The 24,111-nt window shown below is 49.5% G+C and overlaps 1 protein-coding gene across 3 annotated transcripts in view; it reads right to left on the bottom strand.

Annotated features, from left to right (window-relative positions):
- The window catches only part of TNRC6C (trinucleotide repeat containing adaptor 6C), a 121,097-nt gene extending 101,707 nt beyond the window's left edge, over positions 1 to 19,390 (bottom strand). For all 3 annotated transcript variants that reach the window (XM_075579729.1, XM_075579730.1, XM_075579732.1), the window contains exons 1-2: positions 19,179 to 19,390; positions 16,568 to 16,725 (exon numbers count right to left, since the gene is read on the bottom strand). In XM_075579729.1, the coding sequence (XP_075435844.1) occupies positions 16,568 to 16,588 (21 nt within the window). In that variant the 5' untranslated portion in view covers positions 16,589 to 16,725; positions 19,179 to 19,390. The remainder of the gene's footprint in view (positions 1 to 16,567; positions 16,726 to 19,178) is intronic.
- Between the last annotated feature and the right edge of the window lie 4,721 nt (positions 19,391 to 24,111).

Here is a 24,111-nt window from a genome sequence, read left to right as displayed (position 1 = left end):
TATACCGGTATTACCTCTCTGGGCGTGTATGTGTATACCGGTATTACCTCTCTGGGCGTGTGTGTGTATACCGGTATTACCTCTCTGGGCGTGTATGTGTATACCGGTATTACCTCTCTGGGCGTGTGTGTGTATACCGGTATTACCTCTCTGGGTGTGTATGTGTATACCGGTATTACCTCTCTGGGCGTGTGTGTGTATACCGGTATTACCTCTCTGGGCGTGTATGTGTATACCGGTATTACCTCTCTGGGCGTGTGTGTATACCGGTATTACCTCTCTGGGCGTGTATGTGTATACCGGTATTACCTCTCTGGGTGTGTATGTGTCCGGTATTACCTCTCTGGGCGTGTATGTGTATACCGGTATTACCTCTCTGGGCGTATACGTGTATACCGGTATTACCTCTCTGGGCATGTATGTGTATACCGGTATTACCTCTCTGGGCGTATATGTGTATACCGGTATTACCTCTCTGGGTGTGTATGTGTATACCGGTATTACCTCTCTGGGCGTGTATGTGTCCGGTATTACCTCTCTGGGCATGTATATGTATACCGTATTACCTCTCTGGGCGTATATGTGTATACCGGTATTACCTCTCTGGGCGTGTATGTGTATACCGGTATTACCTCTCTGGGCGTATATGTGTATACCGGTATTACCTCTCTGGGCGTGTATGTGTACACCGGTATTACCTCTCTGGGCGTGTACGTGTATACCGGTATTACCTCTCTGGACGTGTATGTGTATACCGGTATTACCTCTCTGGGCGTGTATGTGTATACCGGTATTACCTCTCTGGGCGTGTATGTGTACACCGGTATTACCTCTCTGGGCGTGTATGTGTATACCGGTATTACCTCTCTGGACGTGTATGTGTATACCGGTATTACCTCTCTGGGCGTGTATGTGTATACCGGTATTACCTCTCTGGGCGTGTATGTGTATACCGGTATTACCTCTCTGGGCGTGTATGTGTATACCGGTATTATCTCTCTGGGCGTGTATGTGTCCGGTATTACCTCTCTGGGCGTGTATGTGTATACCGGTATTACCTCTCTGGACGTGTATGTGTATACCGGTATTATCTCTCTGGACGTGTATGTGTCCGGTATTACCTCTCTGGGCGTGTATGTGTATACGGTATTACCTCTCTGGCGTGTATGTGTATACCGGTATTACCTCTCTGGCGTGTATGTGTATACCGGTATTACCTCTCTGGGCGTGTATGTGTATACCGGTATTACCTCTCTGGCGTGTATGTGTATACCGGTATTACCTCTCTGGCGTGTATGTGTATACAGGTATTACCTCTCTGGCGTGTATCTGTATACCGGTATTACCTCTCTGGGCGTGTATGTGTATACCGGTATTATCTCTCTGGGCGTGTATGTGTATACCGGTATTACCTCTCTGGGCGTGTATGTGTATACCGGTATTACCTCTCTGGGCGTGTATGTGTATACAGGTATTACCTCTCTGGCGTGTATCTGTATACCGGTATTACCTCTCTGGGCGTGTATGTGTATACCGGTATTATCTCTCTGGGCATGTATGTGTATACCGGTATTACCTCTCTGGGCGTGTATGTGTATACCGGTATTACCTCTCTGGGCGTGTACGTGTATACCGGTATTACCTCTCTGGGCGTGTATGTATATACCGGTATTACCTCTCTGGGCGTGTATGTGTATACCGGTATTACCTCTCTGGGCGTGTATGTGTATACCGGTATTACCTCTCTGGGCGTGTATGTATATACCGGTATTACCTCTCTGGGCGTGTATGTGTATATCGGTATTACCTCTCTGGGCGTGTACGTGTATACCGGTATTACCTCTCTGGGCGTGTATGTGTATACCGGTATTACCTCTCTGGCGTGTATGTGTATACAGGTATTACCTCTCTGGCGTGTATCTGTATACCGGTATTACCTCTCTGGGCGTGTATGTGTATACCGGTATTACCTCTCTGGGCATGTATGTGTATATCGGTATTACCTCTCTGGGCGTGTACGTGTATACCGGTATTACCTCTCTGGGCGTGTATGTGTATATCTGTATTACCTCTCTGGGCGTGTATGTGTATACCGGTATTACCTCTCTGGGCGTGTATGTGTATACCGGTATTACCTCTCTGGGCATAGTGACCTGACCGGCTTGGGGGGGCTGCGGGATTTCCCTGAGCAGGCAGAGCGCAGTGCTGCTGCTAGGGGGCTGGGCAGCTTCCTCCATCCTGATTCGCTGCTGCTGGGTAAAGCAGCCAATCAGGAGGAGGTGTCAGGAGCCGAGGGGTGGGGCCAGGAAGAGGAGGAAACAGCATGGAGCGGAGAGAGGTGTGTATGTCTTGAACGTGTCGCACCTTTCACCAATGTGTCCAGTATTTTTGGAGAAGCCACCTGGCAACCCTAGGTATTCAGGATATTGCCTGCTTCAGCACAGGTGGCTCAATCGGTGGTTGACTGAACCACCTGTGCTGAAGCAGGGATATCCTTAAAACCTGACCTGTTGGTGGCCCCTGAGGACTGGAGACGGCCACGCCCGATCTAGAAAGACCTGCACATACCCTTCGTAAACCCCTACAGACATCTTTGTTTTGGAAATAAAAAGACGTCGCCAGCTTTTCCTGCACCGTGCGGAGCTGAGCAGCTCGGTTTTCCTTGTGTGTCTCTCTTCCCTCCGCCCCCCCCCTATGCCTAATTAACGGACCCCCCTAAGAGGAAGAGTAAACCCCCAGTGCTATACTTTACCAGCGGACGGCTGCAGAGTGCAGGGGCATTGTGAGCTCAATGCCGGCGTCTGCTTGCTGGTGATAAGCGCGTTCTCATGGCGGGAGCTAATCTGCAGCTCGGCTGCGAGCCGGAGAGGAACCGTCTCAGCCCATAATCCACCTGGGGGCTTCTTTCTATATTTATGATATAATAAATAGACCAGCCGCTGGGAGAGGGAGGGGCGGAAACTGCGGCCATATTAACACGGGGCGGCCAACTCCCGTACTCCAGGGCCACCAACAGGTCTGGTTTTCAGGCTATCCCTGCTTCAGCACAGCTGGCTCAATCAGTGGCTCAGTCGAAGACTGAGCCACTGATTGAGCCAGCTGTGCTGAAGCAGGCTCTTTCGACTGAGCCACTGATTGAGCCACCTGTGCTGAAGCGATATTAATTAGCACTGCATCTCATTGTAAGCAGATGACGTTTCTCCATTCAGTTGTATTGATTAGCGATTTCTCTGACACCCAGAGGAGCCTGGTAATTGGGTTTCTGGGAACCTCTACATATTCTCCTATTCCTGCGAATCTCCACATATTCTCCTATTCCTGCGAATCTCCACATATTCTCCTATTCCTGCGAATCTCCACATATTCTCCTATTCCTGCGAATCTCCACATATTCTCCTATTCCTGCGAATCTTCACATATTCTCCTATTCCTGCGAATCTTCACATATTCTCCTATTCCTGCGAATCTCCACATATTCTCCTATTCCTGCGAATCTCCACATATTCTCCTATTCCTGCGAATCTCCACATATTCTCCTATTCCTGCGAATCTCCACATATTCTCCTATTCCTGGGAATCTCCACATATTCTCCTATTCCTGCGAATCTTCACATATTCTCCTATTCCTGGGAATCTCCACATATTCTCCTATTCCTGCGAACCTTCACATATTCTCCTATTCCTGCGAATCTCCACATATTCTCCTATTCCTGCGAATCTCCACATATTCTCCTATTCCTGCGAACCTTCACATATTCTCCTATTCCTGCGAATCGTCACATATTCTCCTATTCCTGGGAACCTTCACATATTCTCCTATTCCTGGGAACCTTCACATATTCTCCTATTCCTGCGAATCTCCACATATTCTCCTATTCCTGCGAATCGTCACATATTCTCCTATTCCTGCGAATCTCCACATATTCTCCTATTCCTGCGAATCTTCACATATTCTCCTATTCCTGCCAACCTTCACATATTCTCCTATTCCTGCGAACCTTCACATATTCTCCTATTCCTGGGAACCTTCACACATTCTCCTATTCCTGCGAATCTCCACATATTCTCCTATTCCTGCAAATCGTCACATATTCTCCTATTCCTGCGAATCTCCACATATTCTCCTATTCCTGTGAATCTTCACATATTCTCCTATTCCTGCGAATCTTCACATATTCTCCTATTCCTGCGAATCTTCACATATTCTCCTATTCCTGCGAATCGTCACATATTCTCCTATTCCTGCGAATCGTCACATATTCTCCTATTCCTGCGAATCTCCACATATTCTCCTATTCCTGCGAATCTCCACATATTCTCCTATTCCTGCGAATCTCCACATATTCTCCTATTCCTGCGAATCTTCACATATTCTCCTATTCCTGCGAATCTTCACATATTCTCCTATTCCTGCGAATCTCCACATATTCTCCTATTCCTGCGAATCTCCACATATTCTCCTATTCCTGCGAACCTTCACATATTCTCCTATTCCTGCGAATCTCCACATATTCTCCTATTCCTGCGAATCTCCACATATTCTCCTATTCCTGCGAACCTTCACATATTCTCCTATTCCTGCGAATCGTCACATATTCTCCTATTCCTGGGAACCTTCACATATTCTCCTATTCCTGGGAACCTTCACATATTCTCCTATTCCTGCGAATCTCCACATATTCTCCTATTCCTGCGAATCGTCACATATTCTCCTATTCCTGCGAATCTCCACATATTCTCCTATTCCTGCGAATCTTCACATATTCTCCTATTCCTGCCAACCTTCACATATTCTCCTATTCCTGCGAATCTCCACATATTCTCCTATTCCTGCAAATCGTCACATATTCTCCTATTCCTGCGAATCTCCACATATTCTCCTATTCCTGTGAATCTTCACATATTCTCCTATTCCTGCGAATCTTCACATATTCTCCTATTCCTGCGAATCTTCACATATTCTCCTATTCCTGCGAATCGTCACATATTCTCCTATTCCTGCGAATCGTCACATATTCTCCTATTCCTGCGAACCTTCACATATTCTCCTATTCCTGCGAATCTTCACATATTCTCCTATTCCTGCGAATCTCCACATATTCTCCTATTCCTGCGAATCGTCACATATTCTCCTATTCCTGCGAATCTCCACATATTCTCCTATTCCTGTGAATCTTCACATATTCTCCTATTCCTGCGAATCTCCACATATTCTCCTATTCCTGCGAATCTTCACATATTCTCCTATTCCTGCGAATCTTCACATATTCTCCTATTCCTGCGAATCGTCACATATTCTCCTATTCCTGCGAATCGCCACATATTCTCCTATTCCTGAGAATCTCCACATATTCTCCTATTCCTGGGAATCTTCACATATTCTCCTATTCCTGCGAATCTTCACATATTCTCCTATTCCTGCGAATCTTCACATATTCTCCTATTCCTGCGAACCTTCACATATTCTCCTATTCCTGCGAATCTCCACATATTCTCCTATTCCTGCGAATCTCCACATATTCTCCTATTCCTGCGAATCTCCACATATTCTCCTATTCCTGCGAATCGTCACATATTCTCCTATTCCTGCGAATCTCCACATATTCTCCTATTCCTGCGAATCTCCACATATTCTTCTATTCCTGCGAATCTCCACATATTCTCCTATTCCTGCGAATCGTCACATATTCTCCTATTCCTGCGAATCTTCACATATTCTCCTATTCCTGCGAATCTTCACATATTCTCCTATTCCTGCGAATCTCCACATATTCTCCTATTCCTGCGAATCTTCACATATTCTCCTATTCCTGCGAATCGTCACATATTCTCCTATTCCTGGGAACCTTCACATATTCTCCTATTCCTGCGAATCTTCACATATTCTCCTATTCCTGCGAATCGTCACATATTCTCCTATTCCTGCGAATCTCCACATATTCTCCTATTCCTGCGAATCTCCACATATTCTCCTATTCCTGCGAATCTCCACATATTCTCCTATTCCTGCGAACCTTCACATATTCTCCTATTCCTGCGAATCTCCACATATTCTCCTATTCCTGCGAATCTCCACATATTCTCCTATTCCTGCGAATCTCCACATATTCTCCTATTCCTGCGAATCTCCACATATTCTCCTATTCCTGCGAATCTCCACATATTCTCCTATTCCTGCGAATCTCCACATATTCTCCTATTCCTGCGAATCGTCACATATTCTCCTATTCCTGCGAATCGTCACATATTCTCCTATTCCTGCGAATCGTCACATATTCTCCTATTCCTGTGAATCTTCACATATTCTCCTATTCCTGCGAATCTCCACATATTCTCCTATTCCTGCGAATCTCCACATATTCTCCTATTCCTGCGAATCTTCACATATTCTCCTATTCCTGCGAATCTTCACATATTCTCCTATTCCTGCGAATCTCCACATATTCTCCTATTCCTGCGAATCTTCACATATTCTCCTATTCCTGCGAATCTTCACATATTCTCCTATTCCTGCGAATCTCCACATATTCTCCTATTCCTGCGAATCTTCACATATTCTCCTATTCCTGCGAATCTCCACATATTCTCCTATTCCTGCGAATCGTCACATATTCTCCTATTCCTGGGAATCTCCACATATTCTCCTATTCCTGCGAATCTCCACATATTCTCCTATTTCTGTTTTTCACATTTCTTTTTAAAAATATTCTCCAATTTTCTACATTCCTCCCGGTGGGTTTTTCCTGGCGATTTTCTAAATTTTTTTTACAAATATTTTCCCATTTTCTAGTATTCCCATTTTTAATTAAAAAAAACCAACAAAAAAAAACAACAACAAACAACCAGTGACCCTTTTTCTGCAAACTCCAACAAATTCGCCAATTTGGAAACACCACCATTTTTTGGTGTTGAATTCTAATTTTGCCGACAAATTCGCCCCCATCTCCATAAGGGAAATGTAACTCATTGCTGAGAAGGTGCCTGAAAATTGGAGGGGAGCTTATAATAATGAGATATCTTTGTCTCATATGGCACTTCCCTCAAGAGCTTGCAATCTACGTGCGGTTATGACTCATTCCCAGATAAGTCTACGGAAACAAATCATTTAATGCAGGAGGGCGCCCCAAGAAAGGCTCTGGGGATAAATACTTTCTCGCCGGGGGTAGTAAAGTCGCACACAACAACACCCAAGTAACACCAACAAATTAGCCCAGGATTAATTACAAATTACCAATGGGATGGTAATTACCTGTCTTCTTATGCGGAGACAGTGTTTGTTTATGCAAATCAGGTATTCATAATGTCACAGATTTGTAGGAAACCAAAAGAGCCCAGAGACACTAAGAGGAAAAGAGGAAACCGGGAGAGAGGACAACCTTATATTTACAGCCCAATATACCAAGTGCTTTCGCTTCCTTGCTCTGCGGAACGCGTCAGCCATCCCTTGCAGCGAAGGGATTTCACTTGTAGTCAAACAAATCCCAGCATTTGTTTTAGCCACTACCGGAAAGATAAAGTGATCCACGTGACGTCCGTTGTGTGGGTCACGCATTTGGTGGCCGACCCTGTGGTGTCACGGATTGACAACGGGAAACATGTGAGAAACGCGCACTCAGTTTAGCCACAGACGGGACGCTCATACCACACACATCAGGAGTGGACAATTCTGGAGATCTTCACCCGTGCCTCAGCCAACCTATAATATGCCCACGATCGGTCTTCTTCTACACAGTGATATGGCGCCAATCCGGCATTATCGCCATTGAAGTCGAGCCTCTGAGCTGGGAGGGCATATGGCTTCGCCAGTCGATTACGGGAGTTTCCTCTGGGTCGAACTTGTGCGTTCATATGGTCAGGACAAACTTCCCCAGTTTCAGCCGGCTGGGTCCCCCCTTGTCACTGCCGATTGGGCCTGGCACCCTTGATGGTGACCACGATCCATTGACTCACCATCAGTGAGAAGAGAAACATTAGGTAGTACACGTCTGCAGACTAAATCATAATACCAACCGTGTTCCTTTCAACTCCGTGGAAACAATATGACAATATACTGTAAGTACGGATATAGGATAAAGCATCTGTCGTCTAAATTTAGCATAGGTTTAAGACGCATATCTTTTTCCAACCTCATCTACTATGAAACTATGTAGCTACTAGAATATCCCATTGGGTAACATTGGGTAACTACTAGAATATCCCATTGAGTAACTACTAGAATATCCCATTGGGTAACATTGGGTAACCACTACAATATCCCACTGGGTAACATTGGGTAACTACTAGAATATCCCATCGGGTAACATTGGGCAAATACTACAATATCCCATCGGATAACATTGGGTAACTACTACAATATCCAATTGGGTAACATTGGGTAACCACTACAATATCCCACTGGGTAACATTGGGTAACTACTACAATATCCCATTGGGTAACATTGTGTAACTACTACAATATCCCATTGGGTAACTACTACAATATCCAATTGGGTAACATTGGGTAACCACTACAATATCCCACTGGGTAACATTGGGTAACTACTAGAATATCCCATTGGGTAACTACTACAATATCCCATTGGGTAACATTGGGTAACTACTACAATATCCCATTGGGTAACATTGGGTAACTACTACAATATCCCATTGGGTAACATTGGGTAACTACTACAATATCCCATTGGGTAATATTGGCTAACTACTACAATATCCCATTGGGTAACATTGGGTAACTACTACAATATCCCATTGGGTAACATTGGGTACCCATTGGGTAGCTACTAGAATATCCCATCGGGGTGCTTAACCCCCTACTGCCACAGGGTTTAAAAGGCTGTGTCACAGGCACTGAAGGAGCACCCCCCCCCCTCTCCCTTCTCTCCTCTCCCTTCTCTCCCACATCCCTCTATGTTGTGATACATTTACTGTTCTAGGTCCTCTGGGTTCTATAAGCCACCCAATTAATTAATTAGAAGCCTGCTTGTAATCACGCACATTTGGCCTGGCACAATACCAGTAATTGATAAATATATCATTTTTCTTTCAAGCCGAGGCGGTAATATAATGAAGCACTGGGTGAGGTGCACTCACTTAACGGTTGAGATGGATTTATGGGCAAATAAATTGAGCTTAATTAGCAGCTAAATCAGCGTGGCACAGAGATAGTGGTAATTACAGCAGATTAACAAGAAGCTCTGCAGTGTTCACTGGGAGCCATAAACCTCAGAGACCCCACATTCTGTGCGCCCAGCTGGAAATATCCTACATACAGACACAAGGGTTTGTAGGAACTTTGGCAGTAATAACATACATTGGTCAAGGAACACATGTTCTAAGACACTGAATGGCAGTCCCACTCAATAGAGGGAAGTCTCACTTCATTGGATGGAAGTCTCACTCATCGGATAGCAGTCTCACTCATTGGATGGCAGTCCCACTCACTGGAATGCAGTCTCACTCATTGGATAGAAGGCTCAGTTATCAGATGGCAGTCCCACTCATTGGATGGCAGTCCCACTCATTGGATGGCAGTCTCAATGATTGGATGACAGTCCCACTCACTGGAAGGCAGCCTCACTCATTGGAAGGCATTCTCACTGATTGGATGGAGTCCCACTCAATGGAAGTCAGTCTCACTCATAGGAGGGAAGTCTCACTCATTGGAAGGCAGCCCCACTCATTGGAGGGAAGTCCCACTCATTGGATGGTAGTCTCACTCATTGGATGGTAGTCCCACTCATTGGAGGGAAGTCTCACTCATTGGAAGGAAGTCTCACTCATTGGAAGGAAGTCTCACTCATTGTTATTCAGTCCTACTCATTGGATAGCAGTCCCACTCACTGGATGACAGTCCCACTCATTGTTATGCAGTCCCACTCATTGGAAGGAAGTCTCACTCATTGTTATGCAGTCCCACTCATTGGATGGCAGTCCCACTCATTGTTATGCAGTCTCACTCATTGTTATTCAGTCCCACTCATTGGATGGCAGTCCCACTCATTGGAAGGCAGTCCCACTCATTGTTATGCAGTCCCACTCATTGGAAGAAATTCTCACTCATTGTTATGCAGTCTCACTCATTGTTATGCAGTCCCACTCATTGGATGGCAGTCCCACTCATTGGATGGCAGTCCCACTCATTGGATGGCAGTCTCACTCATTGGATGGCAGTCTCACTCATTGGATGGCAGTCTCACTCATTGGATGGCAGTCTCACTCATTGGATGGCAGTCTCACTCATTGGATGACAGTCCCACTCTTTGGATGACAGTCCCATTCATTGGATGACAGTCCCACTCATTGGATGACATTCCCACTCTTTGGATGACAGCCCCATTCCTTGGATGACATTCCCACTCATTGGATGACATTCCCACTCATTGGATGACAGTCCCATTCATTGGATGACAGTCCCACTCATTGGATGACATTCCCACTCTTTGGATGGCAGTCTCACTCATTGGATGGCAGTCCCACTCATTGGATGGCAGTCTCAATCATTGGATGGCAGTCTCACTCATTGGATGGCAGCCTCACTCATTGGATGGCAGTCTCACTCATTGTTATGCAGTCCCACTCATTGGATGACATTCCCACTCTTTGGATGACAGTCCCATTCATTGGATGACATTCCCACTCATTGGATGACATTCCCACTCATTGGATGACATTCCCACTCATTGGATGATATTCCCACTCATTGGATGACAGCCCCATTCATTGGATGACAGTCCCACTCATTGGATGACATTCCCACTCATTGGATGACATTCCCACTCATTGGATGACATTCCCACTCTTTGGATGGCAGTCCCACTCATTGGATGGCAGTCTCACTCATTGGATGGCAGTCTCACTCATTGGATAGCAGTCTCACTCATTGTTATGCAGTCCCACTCATTGGATGACATTCCCACTCTTTGGATGACAGTCCCATTCATTGGATGACCGTCCCATTCATTGGATGACAGTCCCACTCATTGGATGACATTCCCACTCATTGGATGACATTCCGACTCATTGGATGGCAGTCCCACTCATTGGATGACATTCCCACTCATTGGATGACATTCCCACTCATTGGATGACATTCCCACTCATTGGATGACAGTCCCACTCTTTGGATGACAGTCCCATTCATTGGACGACAGTCCCACTCATTGGACGACAGTCCCACTCATTGGATGACATTCCCACTCATTGGATGATATTCCCACTCTTTGGATGACAGTCCCATTCATTGAATGACAGTCCCACTCATTGGATGACATTCCCACTCATTGGATGACATTCCCACTCTTTGGATGGCAGTCCCATTCATTGGATGGCAGTCTCACTCATTGGATGGCAGTCTCACTCATTGGATGGCAGTCTCACTCATTGGATGGCATCTCACTCATTGTTATGCAGTCCCACTCATTGGATGACATTCCCACTCTTTGGATGACAGTCCCATTCATTGGATGACAGTCCCACTCATTGGATGACATTCCCACTCATTGGATGACATTCCCACTCTTTGGATGACAGTCCCATTCATTGCATGACAGCCCCACTCATTGGATGACATTCCCACTCATTGGATGACATTCCCACTCATTGGATGACTTTCCCACTCTTTGGATGGCAGTCCCACTCATTGGATGGCAGTCTCACTCATTGGATGGCAGTCCCACTTTTTGGATGACAGTCCCATTCATTGCATGACAGCCCCACTCATTGGATGACATTCCCACTCATTGGATGACATTCCCACTCATTGGATGACAGTCCCACTCATTGGATGGCAGTCTCACTCATTGGATGGCAGTCTCACTCATTGGAGGGCATTCTCACTCATTGGAGGGCATTCTCACTCATTGGATGGCAGTCTCACTCATTGGATGGCAGTCTCACTCATTGGATGGCAGTCTCACTCATTGGAGGGCATTCTCACTCATTGGATGGCAGTCCCACTCATTGCAGGGAAGTATCACTCTTTGGAACTCAGTGTCACTCATTGGAGGAGTGTCCCACTCATTGGAGGCTTAGTGACTCCCTGACGAAGAACTCTCAGTCCAGTCGGTGGGAGCCCTTCGTGGTTGCGAGCGATCGGCACAACGTAACGCCCGGAAACTCAGAGCCGAGTCGGTACCGGTATCGGGAGAGCTTGTGTATCCTCTCGCTAGGAATTCCTACATATTCCCGGCTATCGGGTTTTATCTGCTCAGTAACACTCACGTATGAGCAGCCGTGTGAGAAATGAGCTCGTTAGCGCCAGACTGTACTAACGAGAGCTCATTGTCTGGCGCTGGCTGGATGTCTGCGTCCGTATGTAATCTGTCCGCAACGGTTGAGCCGGTAATAGCAGAATAATGATAACTTTACTTGGGTTTAACCCCTTCTGTTACAACCTCTTCCATCTTCCCAACGCCCTGCGCGGCCCTCGCACACTGAAGAGATTACAGACCGGTAAATACGCCGTTTGGTAGCCGTGCGGTAACTGCCAACCAGTGCCAACCAAAATGCGACTAATTACTTTATTATCATGAACATAAACACTACAACCGTGTGATCAGCACAGGTGGCTCAATCAGTCCCTGCTTCAGCACAGGTGGCTCAATCAGTCCCTGCTTCAGCACAGGTGGCTCAATCAGTCCCTACATCAACACAGGTGGCTCAATCAGTCCCTGCTTCAGCACAGGTGGCTCAATCAGTCCCTATATCAACACAGGTGGCTCAATCAGTCCCTGCTTCAGCACACGTGGCACAATCAGTCCCTGCTTCAGCTGGGATAGCCTGTAAACCTGACCTGTTGGGGGGGCTTGAGGACTGGAGTTGAGTGCCCCTGTTAAAGAGAATGCACACCGTACCAGTTTTATAAGTAAGCAGTGCGCAAACTGGGGGGCGCTAGATATTCTGGGGGGATGGGGGGGGCAGTTATAGAGGTCCTGCGCTCTCCCCTCAGGCATTTAAATGAAATGCTGGGGGACCGAGCAAGGCCTTTATAACACACTTACCTTCCCGCGACGCGTCGTCATGGTAACCCGGCGTCAAATGACACCGCGGGGTCACTTTACCATGGCGACGTCACATGACCCCGCGCTGGAAGCCGCACACATCCCGCGTCTGCCGCAAACCAGTCTAAATAAAGCAGACGATTTACTAAAATGTCAATGTTTGGACAGGTGCACTTCAGGAGTAACTGAATCATTCTAAGGAAGCTCGTTACAGTGACACCTTAGTTTGCTTTTTTATGTTTTTAACGGAATTCCCCTGCGACGATTTCCCGCGACTGAAGCAGCAAGTGACAGTTCATCTTTCTCGCCACAAGAGGGCGCCGTGTGAGCACCCAGTATAAAATCTTAACACGCTGGCCGGAAAAAGCGGTTACCAGCTGGGAACAGGGCCTGCTGGTACATGGAGTCCCCGTGGCCTGACACAGCGCCCGCCTTCTCTGCTGCTCTAAACAGCGGTCGACGCGTTCTGCCTCCGTATGGTACAGCTCGGTATCCCCAGCTGACTGCAGCTTGCGATCGCTCATGTCCAGCTCACGCGTTTCGCGGCCACTCAGGTAATGGCTATGATTCTTGTGAAGCAATGCGCGGCTCTCTGGTCCCTGCTTCAGCACAGGTGCCTCAATCAGTCCCTGCTTCAGCACAGGTGCCTCAATCAGTCCCTGCTTCAGCCCAGGTGGCGCAATCAGTCCCTGCGTCAGCCCAGGTGGCTTAATGAGTCCCTGCTTCAGCACAGGCGGCTCAATCAGAGGCTCAGTCTTCTCAGTCAGTCTTCCCTCCCCATTAAGCAGATAATAAAACTGTGTCACAGGACGCATGAGCTTCTCCTGTCCACGCTTTCAGCCACGTTTCAGGGATATTTGCCCTCTGTCTGTCCAGAAATGAAAGTAGATAATACGGGCGCGCAGAGTGTAGTTTGTACACGGGAGCTCATCAATTTAACCACGGAAATGAAGGCTTTCGAGATTCGCCGCGCCAAACATGGCGTCCGTGGGCAAAGCGATCCTTCATTCTTCTAATCCGTGGCGCCGTGTTATTCTGCGACGTGATGGGACTTCAGCTCTCAGAGAATATTAACCCCTGCCCTGCCGGAGGAGCCTGTGACATGCTGGCCTGCCGGCCGTTCTGGCCACCAAGGGGTTAATCACAAGAATACACCACGCTGCAGTTACCCACGGGTCCGTGGGTAGCTGAAGAAGTGGCTCAGCTGTAATGCGGATTGCCTTTGAAGTGGGAGCGCCGGCGCCTGCTCGCAGCGTAACTTTGGGAGCCGGTCTGTGACTCAAACTCCAAAATTAGAGCGTAAGCTCTGCAGGGAAGAGGCGCGTTGCGCCTGCCACAATTACACATATATAGAATAAAGACACAAGACACGGAATATTTATAAGAGTATTGCAGAGTTACAAGCAAACACCCCCAATGTGTTTTAACCCTCTCGCTGCCAGAGTAACGCTCTTCTGTTTACCCATGAAGAATACCGATTGCCAGTCGGCTTATCCAAAAACACTGGACACGTGGCGAAAGGCGCGACGCGCTCAAGACGCACACGCACACACGCACACGCACGAGACACATATTATGCCCATTTAATCATTATACAGAGTCGTAATCATTTCCATTTTTTTTGTACCCACTAAAAATTACAAGCGGTGCTACACCCCCCCCCCCCCCCCCGAAATAAATACTGCAGTCATCATACATCTGCGTCCGCGATTTCATACTGTCGCGCTAACCTTTTTTCTCATTTAAGAATTCAGCTTTGCTCTCTTACTGAATCTCTCTGCATGGTTTATACAAATTGGAATAAACTTGAAATGAGAAACCTCATCGGTCTCTTCTTTTCGTGCTACGAACTGAAGAAGAGACCATTGAGGTTTCAAAGACTTTTAAATATTACCTGGGAAGAACTCTTATTTAAAAAGGTATTACATTTCTCCAGGAACAAGAATGTTGGACTACCTCTGATAAAAAGATGTAAAGTTTATTTAACCCAAGGTGATGGATCAGTAGGGTTTGGTTCTCGGGAGAGAGAAGAAATGCTCTTTCCTCTGTCACGCTACTTTAAAAATCTAATGCATGCCCTTACCCTCTCCCGCCTGGGTTACTGTAACATACTGCTAAATCTAATGCCTGCCCTTATCCTCTCCCGCCTGGGTTACTGTAACCTACTGCTAAATCTAATGCCTGCCCTTATCCTCTCCCGCCTGGGTTACTGTAACATACTGCTAAATCTAATGCCTGCCCTTATCCTCTCCCGCCCGGGTTACTGTAACATACTGCTAAATCTAATGCCTGCCCTTATCCTCTCCCGCCTGGGTTACTGTAACATACTGCTGACAGGCCTCCCTGCCTCACAACTTTCTCACAATCTAGCCAAGTTTCTGCTGCTAGAATCATTTCCCTTTCTCCCAAAACAGTCACCGCTCATCTCCTTCTTACAGCCCTCTCCTGGGTTCCCATCAAGTTCCGGATCACCCACAAACTTCTCCTCCTTACCTTCAGGGCTCTCCTCTCACCTGCTCCTCCCTACATATCCGCTCTGATCTCTCGCTCTGCCCATCACTGTCTCCTCTCCACTCCTTTCACCTCTACTGCTCTCGCCTTAAACCCTTTCCCCTCTCTGCCCCTTACCTATGGGGCCCCCTCACCCGCAGTATACACCCAGCACCTTCTCTCCCCACCTTTAAGTCAAACCTTACTCACCTCTTACATTAAGCACTCAAACAGCCTGGACTCAGGGCTACTGTCCCACACCCACAGTCACTCCTACCAACCATTGTGGCCAAGCACTGCCATCTACTGCACCTACCCACCATCAAGGCCAGGCACTGCCATCTACTGCACTTACCCACCATCAAGGCCAGGCACTGCCATCTACTGCACTTACCCACCATCAAGGCCAGGCACAGCCATCTACTGCACTTACCCACCATCAAGGCCAGGCACTGCCATCGACTGCACTTACCCACCATCAAGGCCAGGCACAGTCATCGACTGCACTTACCCACCATCAAGGCCAGGCACTGCCATCTACTGCACTTACCCACCATCAAGGCCAGGCACAGCCATCTACTGCACTTACCCACCATCAAGGCCAGGCACAGCCATCTACTGCGCTTACCCACCATCAAGGCCAGGCACTGCCATCTACTGCACTTACCCACCATCAAGGCCAGGCACTGCCATCTACTGCACTTACCCACCATCAAGGCCAGGCACTGCCATCTACTGCACGTATTCCCTTACCTGCTGTCTCTGTAACTCTCCCAACATACCACTTAGATTGTAAGCTCCCCGGGGCAGGGATTTCCTATTGTCTGTCTTTGTTGCGCTTATTGTATTATTAGAATTCCCCGTGCTGTGTTGCCTCTCCTGTACAGCGCAGAGTACACTGTGAGCGCTGTATAACTAAAGATATACATACAAATGTTGCTTCCACGCAGGGTTCACTTAAGGCTGAAACTCTCTGCTCTAAGCTGTGAACCCCTCCCAACCCCTCACCCCCGCCCCCCACCCCCAAGAGATCTCCGAAAGCCGACCCCCTGCGGGCCACGCACGATCCAGCTACTCACAGTCATTAAGCGTGGCTGCATTACACACGCAGATCAGGAACGTGCTCCAAGCGTCCGCTGAGCGGCGGATCGCCTTGTGCCGCGCCGTGCAGCGTCGAGACGAAATGGCATCTCACGGGCTGAGCTGGCGGGGGCCGGGAGGATACAGGGGGCAGCCGCTTTTCCCCGGGAGGAAGGGGGGAGAGAAGAGAGAGAGAGGGGGGGGATGTCTCCAGTTATTATTTGGTACCCACGGTAATTGCATAGTGGATGCAGACCTGTCTAAGGCGGAGGCGTGCGAAGGCTGTGACGTCATCCGCGTGAAGCGGGTGCGTTTTGTGTCCGTGGTGGACGCGCCGTGGGGGGGCGTGCCTAGGGGCGTCACGGAGCTGGTTCGCCCTCATTGGGCGAACCGCAAACGTGACCTGCCTGTCGCGCCAAGAAATCAGCTTCAACTGATTTCTTGCGCAACGCGCGCCCCCCCCTGCCTCCGCCGGTGTGCGCCCGCGCGGTCAATGGGCACGAGCAATGACTTTAGGCAATGTGATTGCGCCCCGCACCGACACCTCCGGGCGGTCTACGGCAGTATGGACCTGTCCTTAGATTGCAAGCTCTTCGGGGCAGGGAGAGGGGGCACCCTTGGCTAATTGTCTGGCGATGATATTCTTGCACCTGGGGTTGGTCACTATAGCTAAAGTATTTGATTTTGGAATAAGTGGAGGAGAGAAGCGTTGCTGGGCCGCGAAGCTTGCACTCAAACATACTGCAAGAGGAATATTGAATGCAAAGTGAGAAATGCATCATGGGAAAGAGGTTCGTTCCACGTCACTGAGCTGAAGCTTTGATCTGGGGCAATTAGCCCCGTGTATTAGTTTGCCCCGGTCACTCAGGAGCAGAGGTTAATAATCAGTCCTCACACTGGGCAGGGAGTTATAGCACACGGTCTGCGAAATGTGTCTGTGTGTGTGTGTGTATAAGATATATATATGTGTGTATTTGTGTGTATGTGTTTAAATAAGATGTGTGTGTGTATGTATGTATGTATGATATGTTTGTGTGTGTGTAAAATATATGCATGTGTGTGTGTGTATGTATGATATGCGATGTGTGTATAAGATATATATATGTGTGTGTGTGTGTGTGTGTAAAATAGATTGTAAGCTCTGCGGGACAAGGACTTTGTCTGTAACATTCCTCTGTACAGCACTGCATACACTGTCAGCGCTTTCCAAGGAACCCCCCCCCCATTAATATGATTAGATGACATATTCCTGGCTAAAGCCGGCGGTGAGAAGCGCGTGTGAGAGGCGTCGCCATTCTCCCGGCGCCAGAGAGACCTGCGGTGCAGTGTGACAGCCGATTACTACTGCGGGGTAACAATACAATGTTACTGTCCCAAATCCTACCCCCAGTCTCCCCCCCCCCCCACCCGTGCCCCCGCCGTGCAGCTACCGCTGGAACAGACAAGAGGACACTCAGCGTCACACCGCTGCTCTATTGTCTGCGGAGCCTGGCGCGGTGCGCAGCCCCCACATCGCAAACCCTGCCGTATCCCAGGCCTTCCAAAACCCCCTGTGTGGTGGGTCCCCTCCGGCACTGCGGAGGTTAATTTGTGAGCTGCCTATAAACGGGTAGAACAGCGCGGCGAGCTCAACGTGGCAATTACCCGTGTACGACGGGTTATTACTATTCATATCACGCGGAATCCGTTTTTCACAACCTATGGGGGAAGACTGGGGGGGGGGGTCTTCGGAAGACTGGGGGGGGCTCGGAAGACTGGGGGGGGGGTCTTCGGAAGACTGGGGGGGGGGTCTTCGGAAGACTGGGAGGGGGGGCTCGGAAGACTGGGGGGGGGGTCTTCGGAAGACTGGGGGGGGCTCGGAAGACTGGGGGGGGGGTCTTCGGAAGACTGGGGGGGGGGTCTTCGGAAGACTGGGAGGGGGGGCTCGGAAGACTGGGGGGGGGGTCTTCGGAAGACTGGGGGGGGGGTCTTCGGAAGACTGGGGGGGCTCGGAAGACCGGGGGTCTCGGAATAGACTGGGGGTCTCGGAAGACCCGGGGGGGGGGGGGGGAGGGGGGGGCTAATAGTGGCAGTGAGAAAGAAAGAGGGGAATAAAAAAAGTGACAGACAGAATGACAATTGTCCCAATGCATAAATCCTACAACGTGGAACCCTTTATTCTAACACATGGGATCCTTTTGTTTTTTGGGGGGAGGAGAACCCCCAAGTCTTGCCCATCATCCGAGTACAGAAAAGCGTTCCAAAATTGGGGTCCATCCTTCTAATATTTTTGCTGCCCCCCCCCACCACCCCCCTGTCATTTAGTAACGGGGGAAACCACGCGTGGCTATGCCACGGCCCGAGCGTATTTCCACGCTTATTAAAAACGCCTTGCGTCGTTAGTGAAATTATTTCTCGCGCTAACGACACAAAGCGAGTTTTTTTAATTTTTTTATTATTCTCCACGGCTTATTTCCCAGCCGTTGCAGACCCCGAGCGGGAACGCGCCCCCCCCTCCCACCCCCCCCCCCCCCCTCCCCAAATGCTTCCAGTTGTCGGAATAAATTAAAGCGGAGAAAGCGAAAAAACAAAAGACCCACATGCTTAATTAAAAAAGAAATCTCGGCTTACCCCTGCTAATTAATTAGCATGAAATTGCCTCTCCGATAGGACGGCGTTGAAAGGAATCCCGCCGCTTCGTCCTGTCTGTCACCATAAGCGTCTCGTCTGATTATAATTGTTTTATTTTTTATTATTGCGTTCAATTACTCTTTTGTGCGTTTTATTATCATTTCCACCCCGGTCTCTGTCGCCGGGTAAATATTTGGAGACGCGGAGTGAGACGCGAGGCTTCCGAGCTGACGTTTTTCTGCTTCCGGTGCGGGGAGACAGTCAAGGTGGTGAGAGAGCAGGCGCTGCGGGAAGGGGGGGGGGGGGGAGGGAAGAGGGTCTCAAGTTAAAGGAGAGGGAGAGAGAGAGGGGAAGGAAGAGAGAGAGAGGGGAAGAAAGGAAGAGAGAGGGGAAGAAAGGAAGAGAGAGGGGAAGAGAGAGAGAGGGGAAGAAAGGAAGAGAGAGGGAGAGAGGTTGGAAGAGAACGAGAGCAGAAGAGAGAGGGGAAGGAAGAGAGAGAGAGGAAGGAAGAGAGAGGGGAAGAAAGAGGAAGAGAGAGAGGAAGAGAGAGGGGAAGGAAGAGAGAGGCGAAGGGAGAGAGAGAGGAAGGAAGAGGGGAAGGAAGAGAGCGAGAGGAAGGAAGAGAGAGGGGAAGAAAGAGGAAGAGAGAGGGGAAGGAAGAGAGCGAGAGGAAGGAAAAGGGAGGAAGAGAGCGAGAGGGGAAGAGAGAAAGGGAGGAAGAGAAAAAGAGGAACTGACCACACTGGACTGCTAGCCTCAATATGGAAGTACCCACTCTAGCTCCTTCAATGCCGGGCCGCGTTGGGGAGGGGGGTAGCATTCTGTGGTGCCTGTGAACGCATTGTGGAAACCCTCTGGCACCATGCGGCTTAAAGCATCGCTCTTTGTGGTTAACTGTTTCTAACTGGACTCAGAATATACAAACCTCCAATCCTGGCCCTGGGGGGAAACAAAAATGGCCGCCACCTCGCCAATCAAACAGCAGAACACTATTACGGAACCGAGGACTCTGGGCTGGAAAGGTCTGGGGCAGAATGAGATACAGTCATTATATTTACGAGTGCAGCGCGTCACTGGTTATGTCCACTCTCAGTTCTGCGTTGCGTGGAGATATCAGCACCGACGCGTTTTCAGAACGACTTCCGCTTTTATGGGATCAAAACGGCAAACATGATTCTAAAATATAACCACCAAGCGCTGCCCCCCGGCGGCGGGAAAATGTACAATATTTGCGCTAGAATGGATGCGTTGCGGGATGTTCTGGCAGCGGAAGGGTTAACCAGACCTCTTTCCCCCCTCCCCCACAGATCGTATGTGAAAACAGCCAGGAACCCCAAAACATGGATGTTGGGAGGAAAAAACGTGGCAGGAATCAATCGTCCGTTCAAGTGTGTGATCACTCCGGTTGTACAGCGGTGTCACTCACGTGTCCTTACAGGGGGCGTTTCCACGTGGCACTTATCTCTGCGTGACACACCAGGACACAGTGTCACTCACGTGTCCTTACAGGAGGCGTTTCCACGTGGCACTTATCTCTGCGTGACACACCAGGACACAGTGTCACTCACGTGTCCTTACAGGAGGCGTTTCCACGTGGCACTTATCTCTGCGTGACACACCAGGACACAGTGTCACTCACGTGTCCTTACAGGAGGCGTTTCCACGTGGCACTTATCTTTGCGTGACACACCAGGACACAGTGTCACTCACATGTGTCCTTAGAGGAGGCGTTTCCACGTGGCACTTATCTCTGCGTGACATACCAGGACAGCGTCACGCACATGTCGCCTTACAGGGGGCGTTTCCACGTGGCACTTATCTCTGTGTTACTTATACCTGGACACGGTGTCACTCACGTGTCCTTATAGGAGGCGTTTGCACGTGGCCCTTATAATTTCTGCGTTACTTATACCTGGACACTGTCATTCACGTGGCCCTTATAATCTCTGCGTGATTTATACAACATGTGTCACTCACGTGCATTCTTACAGGAGGCGTTCCCACGTGGCCCTTATAATCTCTGTGTGTTGTACCTGGACACAGTGTCACACGTGTCTCCTTACAGGTGTTCCCACGTTGCATTTATAATCTCTGCATTACTTATACCTGGACACTCTGTCACTCACGTGTCTTTACAGGAGGCGTTTCCACGTGGCCTTTACAATCTCTGCATTACCGATACCTGGACACGCTGTCACTCACATGTCCTTATAAGTGGCGTTCCACGTGGCCCTTATAATCTCTGCGTGATTTATACCAGGACAGTGTCACCCACGTGTCCTTATAGGCAGCGTTCCACGTGGCCCTTATATCTGCGTTACTTTTACCAGGACAGTGTCACTCACGTGTCTCCATACAGGAGGCGTTAACACGTGGCACGTATAATTTCTGCGTTACTTATACCTGGACACGGTCTCACTCACATTTCTCCTTACAAGAGGCGTTTCCACGTGGCACTTATAATCGTACTGTACGATCTGTGAGCAGCCGGATAGAAGCCTCCTTAACACGTTACTGGCCTTAGAAGTGGTGGTGGGAGAGGCTATTTATTAACTGGATGATTGCACATTTTTTGGGGGGGCTCTTTCTCACTCACTGGGAGGAGGGGGCAGTCTCACTCACTGGGAGGAGGGGGCAGTCTCACTCACTGGGAGGAGGGGGCAGTCTCACTCACTGGGAGGAGGGGGCAGTCTCACTCACTGGGAGGAGGGGACAGTCTCACTCACTGGGAAGGGGGGCAGTCTCACTCACTGGGAAAGGGGGCAGTCTCACTCACTGGCAGGGGGGACAGTCTCACTCACTGGTGGGGGGGGGGCAGTCTCACTCACTGGTAGGGGGGCAGTCTCACTCAAAGGCAGGGGGCAGTCTCACTCAATGGCAGGGGGGCAGTCTCACTCAATGGCAGGGGGCACTCTCACTCAATAGCAGGGGGGCAGTCTCACTCAATGGCGGGGGGGGGGCAGTCTCACTCACTGGCGGGGGGGGGCAGTCTCACTCACTGGCGGGGGGGGCAGTCTCACTCACTGGGGGAGTGCAGTGTGTTTTGGGGGGTGGGAGGTGAGGGACTCTCAGACACTCCCTGCTTTCCTACCCAGTGTATCCCCCACTTGGTGAAGCAGCAAGATGGCAAGAGGCAGGAAGTGATGTCAGGGCGGGCAGGGAGTGATGTCAGTGCAAGCAGGAAGTGATGTCAGTGCGGGCAGGGAGTGATGTCAGGGCGAGCAGGGAGTGATGTAAGTGCGAGCAGGGAGTGATGTCAGGGCGGGCAGGGAGTGATGTCAGGGCGGGCAGGGAGTGATGTCAGTACGAGCAGGAAGTGATGTCAGGGCGAGCAGGGAGTGATGTCAGGGCGAGCAGGGAGTGATGTCAGTGCGAGCAGGAAGTGATGTCAGGGCGAGCAGGGAGTGATGTCAGTGCAAGCAGGAAGTGATGTCAGGGCGGGCAGGGAGTGATGTCAGTGCGAGCAGGAAGTGATGTCAGTGCGGGCAGGGAGTGATAAAGGTGGATGATGCAGTAGAGTGGGCAAGGAGCAGTGTCACATATGAGGGGGAAGGAAATAATGTACCCCTGAATATAAGGCGACCCCCTAATTTCAGTAGTAGATGGAAGGGGAAAAAAACACTCAGCTTCCTGCCACAAGCAAAATGGCCGCCTCAGGCCCCCAAGGCGGAGCTTCCTCCGTTTAACCCACCTACCTCATGCATCCGACTGCTGATTGGCTCGCAAAGTGGGCGGGGCCCAATTATAAGGCAAGTATGTACTTTTCAACGTACCTTTATTGGGAAGGGGGGGCGGGGAGAGAACCCTCACCTTATAAATGGGGCAACAAAAGCGTCAATATGAGGGTAATGCGTCGCCCGGCACCTCTGCCGTGACATCTGCCCCCCTCCCACGCTGGGGAAGAGTGCAGCCCCACATCAAATGAGAAGGGGGGGCTGAAATCTTCCCTAGTAGGGGGAGCGCGGCTTCACCGCCAAGCGAATGATCATCAACCGCCAGGTTACCTATTAAACGCCGTGTCGGGCACCGGCGAGAAACATTATATGGGATCGCCCGTCCCACACTCTCACGAGGACGAGATGCAGGGGGAACAGGTTAATGGCCAATAGCCGCATCGTTATCACCGGATCGGTTATCGGTCACATTATCGTTATCCCAGTGTAAGGATACCGATACAAGTGATCGGCGTCGCTGTACGTTGCTGCCTCCTTGTGGCAGAGTCAGCATCTGCAGAGTTTCTTTTTTGGAGTGCTGCAGGGATGGGACCGGTTTGTAGGGGTGCCAGGCCGCTTCTCCGAAAATACCGGACACAACGGTGAAAGGTGCGACGCGCTCGATACTCGCCTCTCCATGCTGTTTCCTCCTCTACTTGGCCCCACCCACCAAGACTTCTGACACCTCCTGATTGGCTGCTGCAGCGTAATGCAGCCAATCAGGATGGAGGAAGCTGCCCAGCCCCCTAGCAGCAGCCCTGCTTGGGGAAATACCGCAACTCCCCAAGCCGGTCAGGTCACGATGTCCAGAGAGGTAATACCGGTATACACATACACACCCAGAGAGGTAATACCGGTATACACATACACGCCCAGAGAGGTAATACCGGTATATACATACACACCCAGAGAGGTAATACCGGTATACACATACACGCCCAGAGAGGTAATACCGGTATACACATACACACCCAGAGAGGTAATACCGGTATACACATACACGCCCAGAGAGGTAATACCGGTATACACATACACGCCCAGAGAGGTAATACCGGTATACACATACACGCCCAGAGAGGTAATACCGGTATACACATACACTCCCAGAGAGGTGATACCGGTATACACATACACGCCCAGAGAGGTAATACCGGTATACACATACACGCCCAGAGAGGTAATACCGGTATACACATACACGCCCAGAGAGGTAATACCGG

This window comes from Ascaphus truei, chromosome 22, assembly GCF_040206685.1.
Source record: "Ascaphus truei isolate aAscTru1 chromosome 22, aAscTru1.hap1, whole genome shotgun sequence".
NCBI lineage: Eukaryota > Metazoa > Chordata > Amphibia > Anura > Ascaphidae > Ascaphus > Ascaphus truei.
Note: the sequence above shows the minus strand (reverse complement) of the source record. Positions and strands in the feature narration are given on the sequence as shown.